Source organism: Thalassophryne amazonica, unplaced genomic scaffold (genome assembly GCF_902500255.1).
Source record: "Thalassophryne amazonica unplaced genomic scaffold, fThaAma1.1, whole genome shotgun sequence".
Lineage (NCBI taxonomy): Eukaryota > Metazoa > Chordata > Actinopteri > Batrachoidiformes > Batrachoididae > Thalassophryne > Thalassophryne amazonica.
Genome location: NW_022986244.1, coordinates 91,903 through 105,253, shown reverse-complemented (window position 1 = coordinate 105,253; position 13,351 = coordinate 91,903). Strand labels below are relative to the sequence as shown.

Genomic DNA, 13,351 nt, shown 5'->3' with positions numbered 1-13,351 from the left:
GTGCAGCTCCTGTTGGTCTCTTTCCTGGATGGAGTGAGAGGCGAAGAACGTCGTCCTCTCACTGTCCACCAATCCAGCCTCCGACAGAGTCCACAGGAACATGGCTGCACACAGAACAATGTCTTGGACAACAATAATCACAGCAGAGAAGATTACCTGTATGGTAGAAGATTTCTCGGCGAGGAGGTGGAGTTGCAGTCCGGTCTTTATAGTAGTGGTGATGGGTGACAGCTGGTGTTGATTGATGACAGCTGTCACCTCCAGCGGCTCCGACGCCCTCTCGTGCTTGGAGCCCGCACTCCAAGCAGGGCGCCATCTGGTGGTGGTGGGCCAGCAGTACCTCCTCTTCAGCGGCCCACACAACAGGACCCCCCTCAACGGGCGCCTCCTGGCCCGACCAGGTTTATCCGGGTGCCGGGCGTAGAAGTCGGCCAGGAGGGCCGGGTCCAGGATGAAGCTCCTTTTCACCCAGGAGCGTTCCTCGGGACCATACCCCTCCCAGTCCACCAGATACTGGAAGCCCCGACCCTTGCGACGGACGTCCAGAAGCCGACGCACGGTCCACGCCGGCTCCCCGTCGATGATCCGGGCAGGAGGTGGTGCAGGTCCAGGGGTGCAGAGCGGTGAGGTGTGGTATGGTTTGATCCGGGACACGTGGAAAACAGGATGGATCCGCAGTGAAGCTGGCAGCCGTAGCTTCACTGCGGCCGGGCTGAGGACCTTGGTGATGGGAAAGGGTCCAATATATCTGTCCTTCAGCTTGTGTGATTCCACTTGAAGGGGGATGTCCTTCGTTGATAACCATACCTCCTGCCCAGGCTGGTATGCAGGGGCCGGGGAACGCCGGCATGGGCCTTGGCCCTCGTCCGGGCCTTCAACAGGGCAGAACGGGCGGTCCGCCACACCCGGCGGCACCTCCTGAGGTGGGCCTGGACCGAGGGCACACCGACCTCACCCTCCACAAGCGGGAACAAGGGGGGCTGATACCCCAAACACACCTCGAACGGGGAGAGGCCGGTGGCAGATGACACTTGGCTGTTGTGGGCGTACTCGATCCAGGCCAGATGGGTAATCCAGGCCGTCGGGTGCGCGGAGGTAACGCAACGGAGGGCCTGCTCCAACTCCGGACGAGAGACTCACGGTGGCCCCCAGTTCCTTGCAAAAACTCCTCCAGACCTGAGAGGAGAACTGAGGGCCACGGTCTGAGACGATGTCCGCTAGTATCCCATGCAGAAGCACGACATGGTGGACCAGGAGGTCTGCCATCTCCTGGTCCGTAGGGAGCTTCGGGAGGGCCACGAAGTGGGCCGCCTTGGAGAACCGGTCCACTATCATCAAGATGGTGGTGTGGCCCTGGGACGGCGGGAGGCCCGTGACAAAGTCCAGGCCGATGTGGGACCAGGGGCGATGAGGCACCGGTAGAGGTCGGAGGAGACCTGAGGTCCTCTTGTGGTCTGCTTTGCCCCTGGCGCAGGTGGTGCAGGCCTGGACGTAGTCCCGGACGTCGGCTTCCATAGACGCCCACCAGAAACGCTGCTGGACTACTGCCATGGTCCTACGCACTCCAGGATGACAGGAGAGTTTGGACCCATGGCAGAAGTGACTCTGTGACAGCACGGCTCCTATCCCTGAGTCAGAGGCATCCACTTCCACTGTGAACTGGCGAGTAGGATCGGGCTGCACCAGAACTGGCTCAGTCGAGAACCGGCGTTTCAACTCCCTAAACGCGGCTTCGCACCGATCCGACCAGGTGAAGGGGACTTTAGTGGAGGTCAGGGCTGTCAGGGGGCTAACTACCTGACTGTAGCCCTTAATGAACCTCCTGTAGAAATTTGCAAAGCCGAGGAACTGTTGCAGTTTCCTACGGCTTGTTGGTTGGGGCCAATCTCTCACCGCCGCAACCTTGGCCGGATCAGGGGCGACGGAGTTGGAGGAGATTATGAACCCCAAGAAGGACAAAGAGGTGCGGTGGAACTCACACTTCTCGCCCTTCACAAACAGCCGGTCCTCCAACAACCGCTGTAGGACCTGACGTACATGCTTGACATGGGTCTCAGGATCCGGAGAAAAGATGAGTATATCGTCTAGATATACGAAGACAAACCGATGCAGGAAGTCCCGCAAGACATCATTAACCAATGCTTGGAACGTCGCGGGCGCATTGGTGAGGCCGAACGGCATGACCAGGTACTCAAAGTGACCTAACGGGGTGTTAAATGCCGTCTTCCACTCGTCTCCCTTCCGGATCCGAACCAGGTGGTACGCATTCCTAAGATCAAGTTTGGTAAATATTTGGGCTCCATGCAGGGGCGTGAACACCGAATCCAACAGAGGTAACGGGTATCGGTTGCGAACCGTAATGTCGTTCAGCCCTCTGTAATCGATGCATGGACGGAGTCCGCCGTCCTTTTTACCCACAAAAAAGAAACCAGCACCCATCGGGGAGGTGGAGTTCCGGATCAACCCAGCAGCTAACGAGTCCCGGATGTAGGTCTCCATTGATTCGCGTTCCGGACGTGAGAGGTTGTACAGCCTGCTGGACGGGTACTCAGCGCCCGGAATCAAATCGATGGCACAATCGTACGGATGGTGCGAGGGAAGGGCGAGTGCCAGATCCTTGCTGAAGACGTCAGCAAGATCGTGGTACTCACATGGCACCGCCGTCAGATTGGGCGGGACTTTGACCTCCTCCTTAGCTATCTCACCGGGTGGAACCGAGGATCCTAAACACTCCCGGTGGCAGGTTTCGCTCCACTGCGTCACAACCCCAGATGGCCAATCAATCCGGGGATTGTGTTTCAACACCCATGGAAAACCCAAAATCACTCGGGAGGTAGAAGGTGTTACAAAAAACACTATCTCCTCCCTGTGATTCCCAGACACCACCAAAGTCACTGGCTGTGTCTGGTGTGTGATTAATGGAAGAAGAGTGCCATCTAGTGCTCGTACCTTCACAGGGGAAGGCAGAGCCACCAGAGGGAGCCCTACTTCCTTTGCCCATCTGCTGTCCAGCAGATTGCCTTCTGACCCCGTGTCTATAAGTGCTGGGGCATGAAGGGTTAAATCCTCACAAAGGATTGTGACTGGGATTCGTGCTGATTTTCGGGGTTCCCCCGCGTGCGTGTTATGACCCACCCTTAGCCCAGTCTCTAAGGACGAGTGCTGCTGTTTTGACCGTTTGGGGCACTCTCTCTGTGTGTGCTCGGTGGAGCTGCAGAGAAAACACTCACCACGGATCAGCCTCCTTTGTCTCTGATCTGATCGTTTTTTGGCCCTACTTGTTTCCATAGAAACGTCAGCAGGGGGAGCTGTTGTCACGTGGAGAGCCCTGGCAGTGGAGCGTGGGGAAGTCGGCTTCCTTTCAGACCCGGGAGGAAGAGGGACGGCTTGGACCCGGCCACGCCTCTCGTCTCGCTCCCGTCGGTGTTCCGTTAATCGGTTGTCTAACCGTATAACCAGGTCGATAAGCCCATCTAAATCCCGCGGCTCGTCCTTCGCCACCAGGTGCTCCTTAAGGACCAGAGACAGTCCGTTTACAAAGGCGGCGCGGAGCGCAACAGCATTCCAGCCGGCTCGCGCTGCCGCGATGCGGAAGTCGACTGCATACTTAGCTGCGCTTCGACGCCCCTGCCGTATCAACAGCAGCACACTTGAAGCGGCCTCGCCTCTATGAGGGTGGTCGAACACCTGTCGGAACTCCCTCACAAACTCAGTATAAACCGTTAGGAGCCGTGAATTCTGCTCCCAAAGCGCCGTAGCCCAGGCGCGTGCCTCTCCTCGAAGCAAATTGATCACATAAGCCACCCGGCTGGCGTCTGACACGTACATGACGGGACGCTGTGAAAAGACGAGCGAGCACTGCATCAAGAAGTCCGTGCACGTCTCCGCACAGCCGCCGTACGGCTCCGGAGGGCTTATGTATGCTTCAGGGGAAGGTGGGGGGGTTCGTTGAACGACCAGCGGAATGTCTGTTTCTGGCACACGGTCAGCAGGAGGAGGTGCTGCAGCAGCGCCCTGAGCACGCGCTTCCACCTGGGCGGTGAGAGCCTCCATCCTATGATTGAGAATACTGCTCTGCTCGGTAACTAAGTCCAACCGAGTGGTAAAGGCGGTTAAGATGTGCTGCAGCTCACCCAACACGCCTCCTGCTGGCGCCTGTGCACCTCGCTCTTCCATTGGCCGTTCAAGCGATGGTTGACGCCCCTCGGGATACATGACGCTGGCCGAGAAATCCTGTTGGGAAGGTGTCGTGACATGGACCCACAACAGGGGGCGTTAATGAAGGGACAATGGAATAGCCAAAAAGTAACAATTTAATGTTGTGAAAGTGCACAACGTGAAACAGACAGATACAAATGTGTTATATCAATCCAACAAAAGGTGACGTGTGGCAGGCTCGAAGATAGGAGACGTCCGGTGAGAGAGAAGCCGGAACCCACACAAGCCTCACCACCAACGGATCTGAAGAACACCGGAGCCGCCAAGCCCTGCGCCCCAGGTGGCCACTGTCTTCAGCAGTCAGACCCGGTACTGCTGGCAGAAAACAGAAACAGTTCTGGATGAGTGTGAGTTCACACACTCAGTAATCCCACAGTCTGTACACAATGAGGAGGGAGAACCTCCACCTCCAGCAACAATTTCACCCATGCAGCTCCTGTTGGTCTCTGGATTGTCCGCCAATCCAGCCTCTGACAGAGTCCACAGGAACACGGCTGCACACAGAACAATGTCTTGGACAACAATAATCACAGCAGAGAAGATTACCTGTATGGTAGAAGATTTCTCGACAAGGAGGTGGAGTTGCAGTCCGGTCTTTATAGTAGTGGTGATGGGTGACAGCTGGTGTTGATTGATGACAGCTGTCACCTCCAGCGGCTCCGACGCCCTCTCGTGCTTGGAGCCCGCACTCCAAGCAGGGCGCCATCTGGTGGTGGTGGGCCAGCAGTACCTCCTCTTCAGCGGCCCACACAACAGTCAGAAGCAGAACACAATTTTATTATTTGTCCAGACAGTTGAATTTCATTCTTAACAAGCCAGAAAATTATATTTCCAGAGGTATATTATCTCCTGTCTGATCTGGATACTGCATCCTTGTCGGTGAACTTCATGCTGCTTTTTGAGCCCCACGTTTCTCCTGAGTTGTATAATTGTTGCAGGGCACGACTACTGTTTTTTGTGCTTGACCTGTGTTTGTTATTTGGATCACCCTTTTGCTTTCCTCTCCAAAAAAATTGTTGCTCTATGGACTGCTCACCTTGCATTTGTTTTTGTTCTTGACCTTGATCCAACCTGCCATTTTTTTTTGTTTGTGCTTTTGTTGACTGTTTTTTTTTTTTGGATTCTTTCTTATTTCCGGTGTGTTGTTTTGCACAACAAATCTGTGTTTTTTTTTTTGTTTTTGTTTTTTTTTGCTGTTTTTCACCTCCAACCTTGTTCCTGCTTTGGGGATATGACACTTAAAGACAACATAGTCTTATTACATGTAACAAAGGTTATATAATTCGGTCAACCTAAGCATTTTGGGAAGATGGACGCGGTTCTCCCATTATATATAACATTTGAACGTCCCGCCACTGAAAAATGTGCACATCCCGTGGCCAGCTTCCCGCTGAGTACCAAGCCTGAAATACGTCACTGCCTGTAGACCGTATCAGCTTGCGCGCCTGGCGGCCGTTGTTTACTCTTTTTTTAGCGGCAGAAACTTTGATTAAACACAGCTCTCAGGGACTTGTTTGTCGATATGCCTGCCAGTCGCAGCATGTTGCACAAACACAAGGGCGACAGGTTTTAGCCTTTTGAAGTCCAGGCAGATTGATCGAAAGCCGCGGTGTTGTGTGATGCACGAAATGTCAGGCTGCCGCTCGCACACCCGCATTTGCTCCCGACAGCAGACACTTTCCTCTACCATCTCCAAGTTCTCGCACCGCTCACAGAACACCTAAAATGTCAACCCCCAAATAATATGTTCACAATAATCTTGAAATGGTCAAGGAACTTGTAAAAATATCAGTGCAATTCGTAGTAAACACGGCGGCGCCATGTTCACTGTTGTTTTTGGCGATCTTTTTAGAAACATTCGCTGTTTATTTCCTATTGTTTTGTGAAAATAATGTAACTAAACACGGATGAATGCAAAGCCTGGCACTCGAAAACGGCAAAAACCCTGCACTATCACGGCTCCGGAACAATAACAAAGGCAGTAAACAGACACTAGAATTGAAAATGCTATAGTGTTATAAACAGCAGTAACAAAACTCAAAGCCTCCCTTACCATTCCGTATTCTGCAGCCTTTCAAAATCCATCGGAATTGGCATGTCTCTTGCCTCTGCTTCGGCTCCGCCATAAACACCGTCGGCATTATTTTCCAGAATGCTCCTGGTTTGAATGTTCATCTGAAAGATACGGCTCCAATCCGTAGGGTCTAATCACTACTGTGACATCCTCAGGATCCGGGTCATAAATAATCCACACTTGAAGAGGAATCAGAAAAGTTCTTGATCTGGTCACTGTCCACACTGAGGTCCATCTGTTCCTGTTGTCAATCAAACAGACAAAGACGGGACTCTACACGCTGTGACGTCACGGCATCACGTGACCGCTGATTGAACGCTGCCAGCACGCTTTCCAAGAAACACACTTTTGAGAAGCTGTACAAACTTTCTCAGTGATAATGATTAAAACCACTTTCAACTTACTATACTGTATGTATAGTCTGATATTTAGATCAGTTTTACCTCATTTTTAGGTGTCATATCCACTTTAAAAGCAGAATTATAAAAAAAAGTGCTCACATTCGCTTTAAATGAAACATCAGGTTTGTACCTTGTAGTAGTAAAATGTAGGGTCCTAGGGTTCAGCTGACTGATGAGACACGTGCCGACAGTCACGGTGCTGTGGCAGTTTGGTCTGCCCGGTCTGGTCCTCCCTTTTAGGTGGCCTCATTCTTATCTTTGACCAGGAGGCAGACCAAGCCTGGACAGAGTGCTACTCTACATGAGCCCTGACACAGCTTTTCTACCAAGTATACGAGGGCTGTCCATAAAGTATAGGTCCTTTTTATTTTTTTCAAAAACTATATGGATTTCATTCATATGTTTTTACGTCAGACATGCTTGAACCCTCGTGCGCATGCGTGACTTTTTCCACGCCTGTCGGTGACGTCATTCGCCTGTGAGCACTCCTTGTGGGAGGAGTCGTCCAGCCCCTCGTCGGAATTCCTTTGTCTGAGAAGTTGCTGAGAGACTGGCGCTTTGTTTGATCAAAATTTTTCCTAAACCTGTGAGACACATCGAAGTGGACACGGTTCGAAAAATTAAGCTGGTTTTCAGTGAAAATTTTAACGGCTGATGAGAGATTTTGAGGTGATACTGTCGCTTTAAGGACTTCCCACTGTGCGAGACGTCGCACAGCGCTCTCAGGCGCCGTCGTCAGCCTGTTTCAAGCTGAAAACCTCCACATTTCAGGCTCTATTGATCCAGGACATCGTGAGAGAACAGAGAAGTTTCAGAAGAAGTCGGTTTCAGCATTTTATCCGGATATTCCACTGTTAAAGGAGATTTTTTTAATGAAAGACGTGCGGACACCTCCATGTTGATAACCATTTGTAAAATCCAGGCGGCTTTTGATGGCTTTCAGTGGAGCGAGTATATGAGAAATTGTTTAACAGCAGGACATGTTCCAACTTGTCCTTAAGGCTTCCAACAGAGGTGTTTTTCCTGTGGCGGAGCATCGCGGCGGCTGCGAGGGTTCAAGCATGTCTGACGTAAAAACATATGAATGAAATCCATATAGTTTTTGAAAAAAATAAAAAGGACCTATACTTTATTGACAGACCTCGTAAGAATGAGTCGTAGTAATAATAAGAATGTTGTACTTCCTGCTGAGCCTGAGTGTGCGGTCTGTTTCAGGGCGGGGTCGTCCTGGTGTCACATGACGAGCGTCTGATCCGCCTGGTCTGCAGAGAGCTGTGGGTGTGTGAGGGTGGAAAAGTTCACCGCATCGACGGCGGCTTTGACGAGTACCGTGACATCCTTCAGGAGCAGTTCAGGAAGGAGGGCTACCTGTGAGGGCACAGCCACGCCCACAAACAAACCCTGCCCCGTCCCCATCACACCAACGCCAACGCCTGCTGCAGCTGCCAGTCACTCGCTGTCTCCCTCAGTGGATGAGAGGACGGTCACGCCTTCTCTGGTTGGGGGCGTGGCTGATGTGGCATGTACTGATTGGCCCCGAGTGTTTTTTTGTCATGTTGGGGTCAGAAGGTCACAGACACGGCTGGACTGAAGCGACGTGTCGAGTGCAGGATGATTGAGATGTTATTTAAAAAGTCTAACACGTGGTTTAGATTCTGTGGCCGATTGTGCAATCTGCCGGAGCGCACGCAGTCGTCATGGTTACGTGAGTCTCCAGCAATGGAAGCAAAATAAAATCCTGAAATATCTGAATGACGTGTGGCTTCATCTGAACAACAACCCAAACCTTCAGTTTTCACTGAAACTGAAGAAACAAACTCAAAAAAAAAAAAAAAAAACAGAAGAAGTCGCCTGAGTAAAGAGCTGAAACTGAAGAAACAAACTCAAAAACAAAAAAAAAAACAGAAGAAGTCGCCTGAGTAAAGAGCTGAAACTGAAGAAACAAACTCAAAAAAAAAAAAAAAACAGAAGTCGCCTGAGTAAAGAGCTGAAACTGAAGAAACAAACTCAAAAAAAAAAAAAAAAACAGAAGTCGCCTGAGTAAAGAGCTGAAACTGAAGAAACAAACTAAAAAAAAACAAAAAACAAACCAGAAGTCACCTGAGTAAAGAGCTGAAACTGAAGAAACAAACTCAAAAACAAAATAACCAGAAGGTCGCCTGAGTAAAGAGCTGAAACTGAAGAAACAAACTAAAAAAAAAAAACAAAAAAAAAACAAGTCGCCTGAGTAAAGAGGTAAAGAGCTGAAACTGAAGAAACAAACTCAAAAACAAAATAACCAGAAGAAGTCGCCTGAGTAAAGAGCTGAAACTGAAGAAACAAACTCAAAAAAAAAAAAAAAACAGAAGTCGCCTGAGTAAAGAGCTGAAACTGAAGAAACTCAAAAACAAAATAACCAGAAGTCGCCTGAGTAAAGAGCTGAAACTGAAGAAACAAACTAAAAAAAAAAAAAACCCCAGAAGAAGTCGCCTGAGTAAAGAGCTGAAACTAAAGAAACAAACTCAAAATAAAAAACCCAGAAGTCGCCTGAGTAAAGAGCTGAAACTGAAGAAACAAACTCAAAAAAACAAAACAAAACAGAAAAGTCGCCTGAGTAAAGAGCTGAAACTGAAGAAACAAACTCAAAAAAAAAAAAAAAAAACAGAAGTCGCCTGAGTAAAGAGCTGAAACTGAAGAAACAAACTCAAAAAAAAAAAAAAAACCCACAGAAGTCGCCTGAGTAAAGAGCTGAAATTGAAGAAACAAACTCAAAAAAAAAAAACAGAAGTCGCCTGAGTAAAGAGCTGAAATTGAAGAAACAAACTCAAAAAAAAAAAACAGAAGTCGCCTGAGTAAAGAGCTGAAACTGAAGAAACAAACTCAAAAAAAAAAACAGAAGTCGCCTGAGTAAAGAGCTGAAACTGAAGAAACAAACTAAAAAAAAAAACAGAAGAAGTCACCTGAGTAAGGAGCTGAAACTGAAGAAACAAACTAAAAAAAAAAACAGAATAAGTCGCCTGAGTAAAGAACTGAAACTGAAGAAACAATCTAAAAAAAAAAACAAAATAACCAGAAGAAGTCTCCTGAGTAAAGAGTTGAAACTGAAGAAACAAACTTAAAAAAAAAAAAAAACCAGAAGAAGTCGCCTGAGTAAAGAGTTGAAACTGAAGAAACAAACTAAAAAAAAAAAACAAAATAACCAGAAGTCGCCTGAGTAAAGAGCTGAAACTGAAGAAACAAACTAAAAAAAACAAACAAAATAACCAGAAGTCGCCTGAGTAAAGAGCTGAAACTGAAGAAACAAACTCAAAATAAAAAAACCAGAAGTCGCCTGAGTAAAGAGCTGAAACTGAAGAAACAAACTCAAAAAAACCAGAAGTCGCCTGAGTAAAGAGCTGAAACTGAAGAAACAAACTCAAAATAAAAAAAACAGAAGAAGTCGCCTGAGTAAAGAGCTTTTAAGAAATGATGAAATGTTCACAACATTTTTAAACCTCGTGAACATTTCGTCAGGGTCACCACTAATATAGTTTTATGATGTAATGGCACACGACGATTCCTGAACGAAGGGAAAAAGTAAAAAAACGTTACAATTCATTGAGAAAAGGTGGACGAAAGAGCTTTTATCACTGAACAGTCTGCGAAGCAAGAGCACAAAAGGGACGAAAGAGGAAATTAACAAAACCGAAGCTCACGATCTCGACGAAATGCGCCTGGAGCCACAGCTGGAGCAGTGTGTGTCTGATCAGAGCACATAGCACCTGAGTCCTGGAGAAACTGCAAACAGAATCTGTGGAGATCTGTGTGCATGTCAGTGGATTACCTGCTCTGGTTCCTCGTCCAGAACAAAAGAGGGATCATGTCCGTCGTCATCAGAAGCGCCTTGGGGCAACTGTTTGTTGTGATTTGGCGCTATATAAAAAATTGATTGATTGATTGATCAGAATCCACACTGTCTGTTGACACGATGCGCGCTCCGTCATGCTCCAATTAAAAAAAAAAAAAAAAAAAGTGTTCCGTGGTCACTGCTGTATCACTGTATTATGTTCTAAGCCATATATATTGATTTATAACAGAAAACTGTCAAAAGAGAGAATAAATATAAATATGTGTAAAGATGTTTGAATATATCAGAGCAGTAAATTAATCAGTGCGTGTGAACGCGCGCATTGACACGTGCGGTTATTTCCACCAGCTGATCACTGATCCACAACATGAATTCTTCCTTCCAGAACAGCTCTTTATATCATCATTTTGATTCATCTGCCTGTTGCCACATGTACAGAAGGACTGGATTGTCATTCCTACACTCAGATTGTTATATTTAATACAAAATAAGTGCATGCAGGAGCTGCTGCTGCCGCTGAATTCAAGTACCGTCGGAAATTACACAACTTTTTTGTTTCAAATTCAACAGTTGCTTGTGGCAAAATAATTAATTATATCCACACAAAAGATGGCCTTTGTAAGGTGCCTGAGCCCAGTGAAGCTGTCCCCCCACACAGATAAAAAAAAAATCCAAGCAAGTAGGCTGTTTGTCCTGTAATTTCCGACAGTACATGAACACAGCAGCAGCCTCAGCACTCACAAACCGGCTTCTGCACTGTGTAAAAACATTCAGCTGCTCCAACGAAGTCAAACTAAACAATAACATTACAAAAACTACACAAACAATTAAAAAAAAGTCAAGAACGACAGCGAAACAAAACACAGACGAACTGAGGTTTTCGTTGCCCTTCGTTCAAATTTTTCAAGTTTAAAAATCTGACGAAGCACCAGCTGCAGGAACGAAGCTGCGCGAAGGTTAAATGATGTCAACGACAGTCAACGCAAGTCCAGATTTCTTGTTTCGTCAGGGCTTCGTCACCCTTCGTTAAGTGCCGTGTGACTGGGCCATAACAAAGACACTGGAACCATTTTAGATCAGTCTCAGAATTGGTTGCAGACATGAAGACGACCTCGACACCATGCTGCTTGTTCTGTGTCCTCACTGAGCGGGACAAACATCCACAAAGCGACAGAAACTACATAAAATCACAGACAGAACACGCACACAAAAAAACACCATCAGTCAATAGAAAAAAAAACACCATCCCCCCCCCAAAAAAAACAGTAAAAACAAAACGGTCCGTAAAAAACACACCTTAAAAAAAACAACAAAAAACTAAAACACCGTCAAAAACAAACAAAAAAAAACCCCACACCATCAACCCCCCCCCCCCCCCCCCCCAAAAAAAAACACCATCGGTCAAAAGAACAAAAACACCATCAATCCAAAAACTAAAAAATAACAGTAAAAACAAAATGGTCCGTAAAAAACACACCTTAAAAAAAACAACAAAAAACTAAAACACCGTCAAAAACAAACAAAAAAAACCCCACACCATCAACCCCCCCCCCCCCCCCCCCCAAAAAAACCACACCATCGGTCAAAAGAACAAAAACACCATCAATCCAAAAACTAAAAAATAACAGTAAAAACAAAAGTCAGTAATAAAAAACCCCACACCTTAAGAAAACCAACAAAAAACTAATAAACACCGTCAAAAACCAGCAAACAACCCACACCGTCATTCAAAAAAACTCCAAAAAACACACCATCAGTCACAAGAAAAAACACCATCAGTCCAAAAAAAAAACCAGTAAAAACAAAAAATTTAAGACAAAAACCCACACCTTATAAAACCAACAAAAAACTGAGTCAATAAGTCAATAAAAAAAAAAACCCACACCTTAAGAAAACCAACAAAAAACTAATAAACAGCGTCAAAACCAACAAATGCACACAACAAAGAAAAAAAACAGTAAAAACAAAATAGCCAGTAAAAAAAAAAACCCACCTTAAAAAAAAAAACAAGAAAAACTAATAAACACCACCAAAAACCAACAAAAATCCTCAGTCAAAAGAAAAAAAAACACCATCAGTCCAAAACATAAGTCAGTAAAAAACAAAACCCCACACCTTAATAAACCAACACAAAACTAATAAACACTGTCAAAAACCAACAAAAAAAACCCCACACGGTCAAAAAAAACAAAACACACCATCAGTCAAAAAAAAAAAAACCATCAGTCCAAAAAAGAAAAAAAAACAAAACAGTAAAAACAAAATAGCCAGTAAAAAAAAACCCCACACCTTAAAAAAAAAAAACTAATAAACACCGCCAAAAACCAACAAAAATCCTCAGTCAAAAGAAAAAATACCATCAGTCCAAAAAAGAAGTCAGTAAAAAACAAAACCCCACATCTTAAAAAAAAAACAACAAAAAACTAATAAACACCGTCAAAAAGCAACAAGCAAAAACACCCCACACCATCAAATATACTCAACAAAAATATAAACGCAACACTTTTGGTTTTGCTCCCATTTTGTATGAGATGAACTCAAAGATCTAAAACTTTTTCCACATACACAATATCACCATTTACCTCAAATATTGTTCACAAACCAGTCTAAATCTGTGATAGTGAGCACTTCTCCTTTGCTGAGATAATCCATCCCACCTCACAGGTGTGCCATATCAAGATGCTGATTAGACACCATGATTAGTGCACAGGTGTGCCTTAGACTGCCCACAATAAAAGGCCACTCTGAAAGGTGCAGTTTTATCACACAGCACAATGCCACAGATGTCGTAAGATTTGAAGGAGTGTGCAATTGGCATGCTGACAGCAGGAA

At 46.3% G+C, this 13,351-nt stretch overlaps 1 protein-coding gene across 2 annotated transcripts in view; it reads left to right on the top strand.

The window, feature by feature from the left end:
* abcf3 (ATP-binding cassette, sub-family F (GCN20), member 3) overlaps positions 1 to 13,351 on the top strand; it is a 166,852-nt gene that overhangs the window by 148,563 nt on the left and 4,938 nt on the right. The window contains exon 21 of one of the 2 annotated variants that reach the window (XM_034165315.1): positions 7,909 to 8,101. In XM_034165315.1, the coding sequence (XP_034021206.1) occupies positions 7,909 to 8,067 (159 nt within the window). In that variant the 3' untranslated portion in view covers positions 8,068 to 8,101. Of the gene's footprint in view, positions 1 to 7,908; positions 8,531 to 13,351 lie in introns of those variants that run through there. The other variant, XM_034165314.1, reaches the window with a different exon arrangement.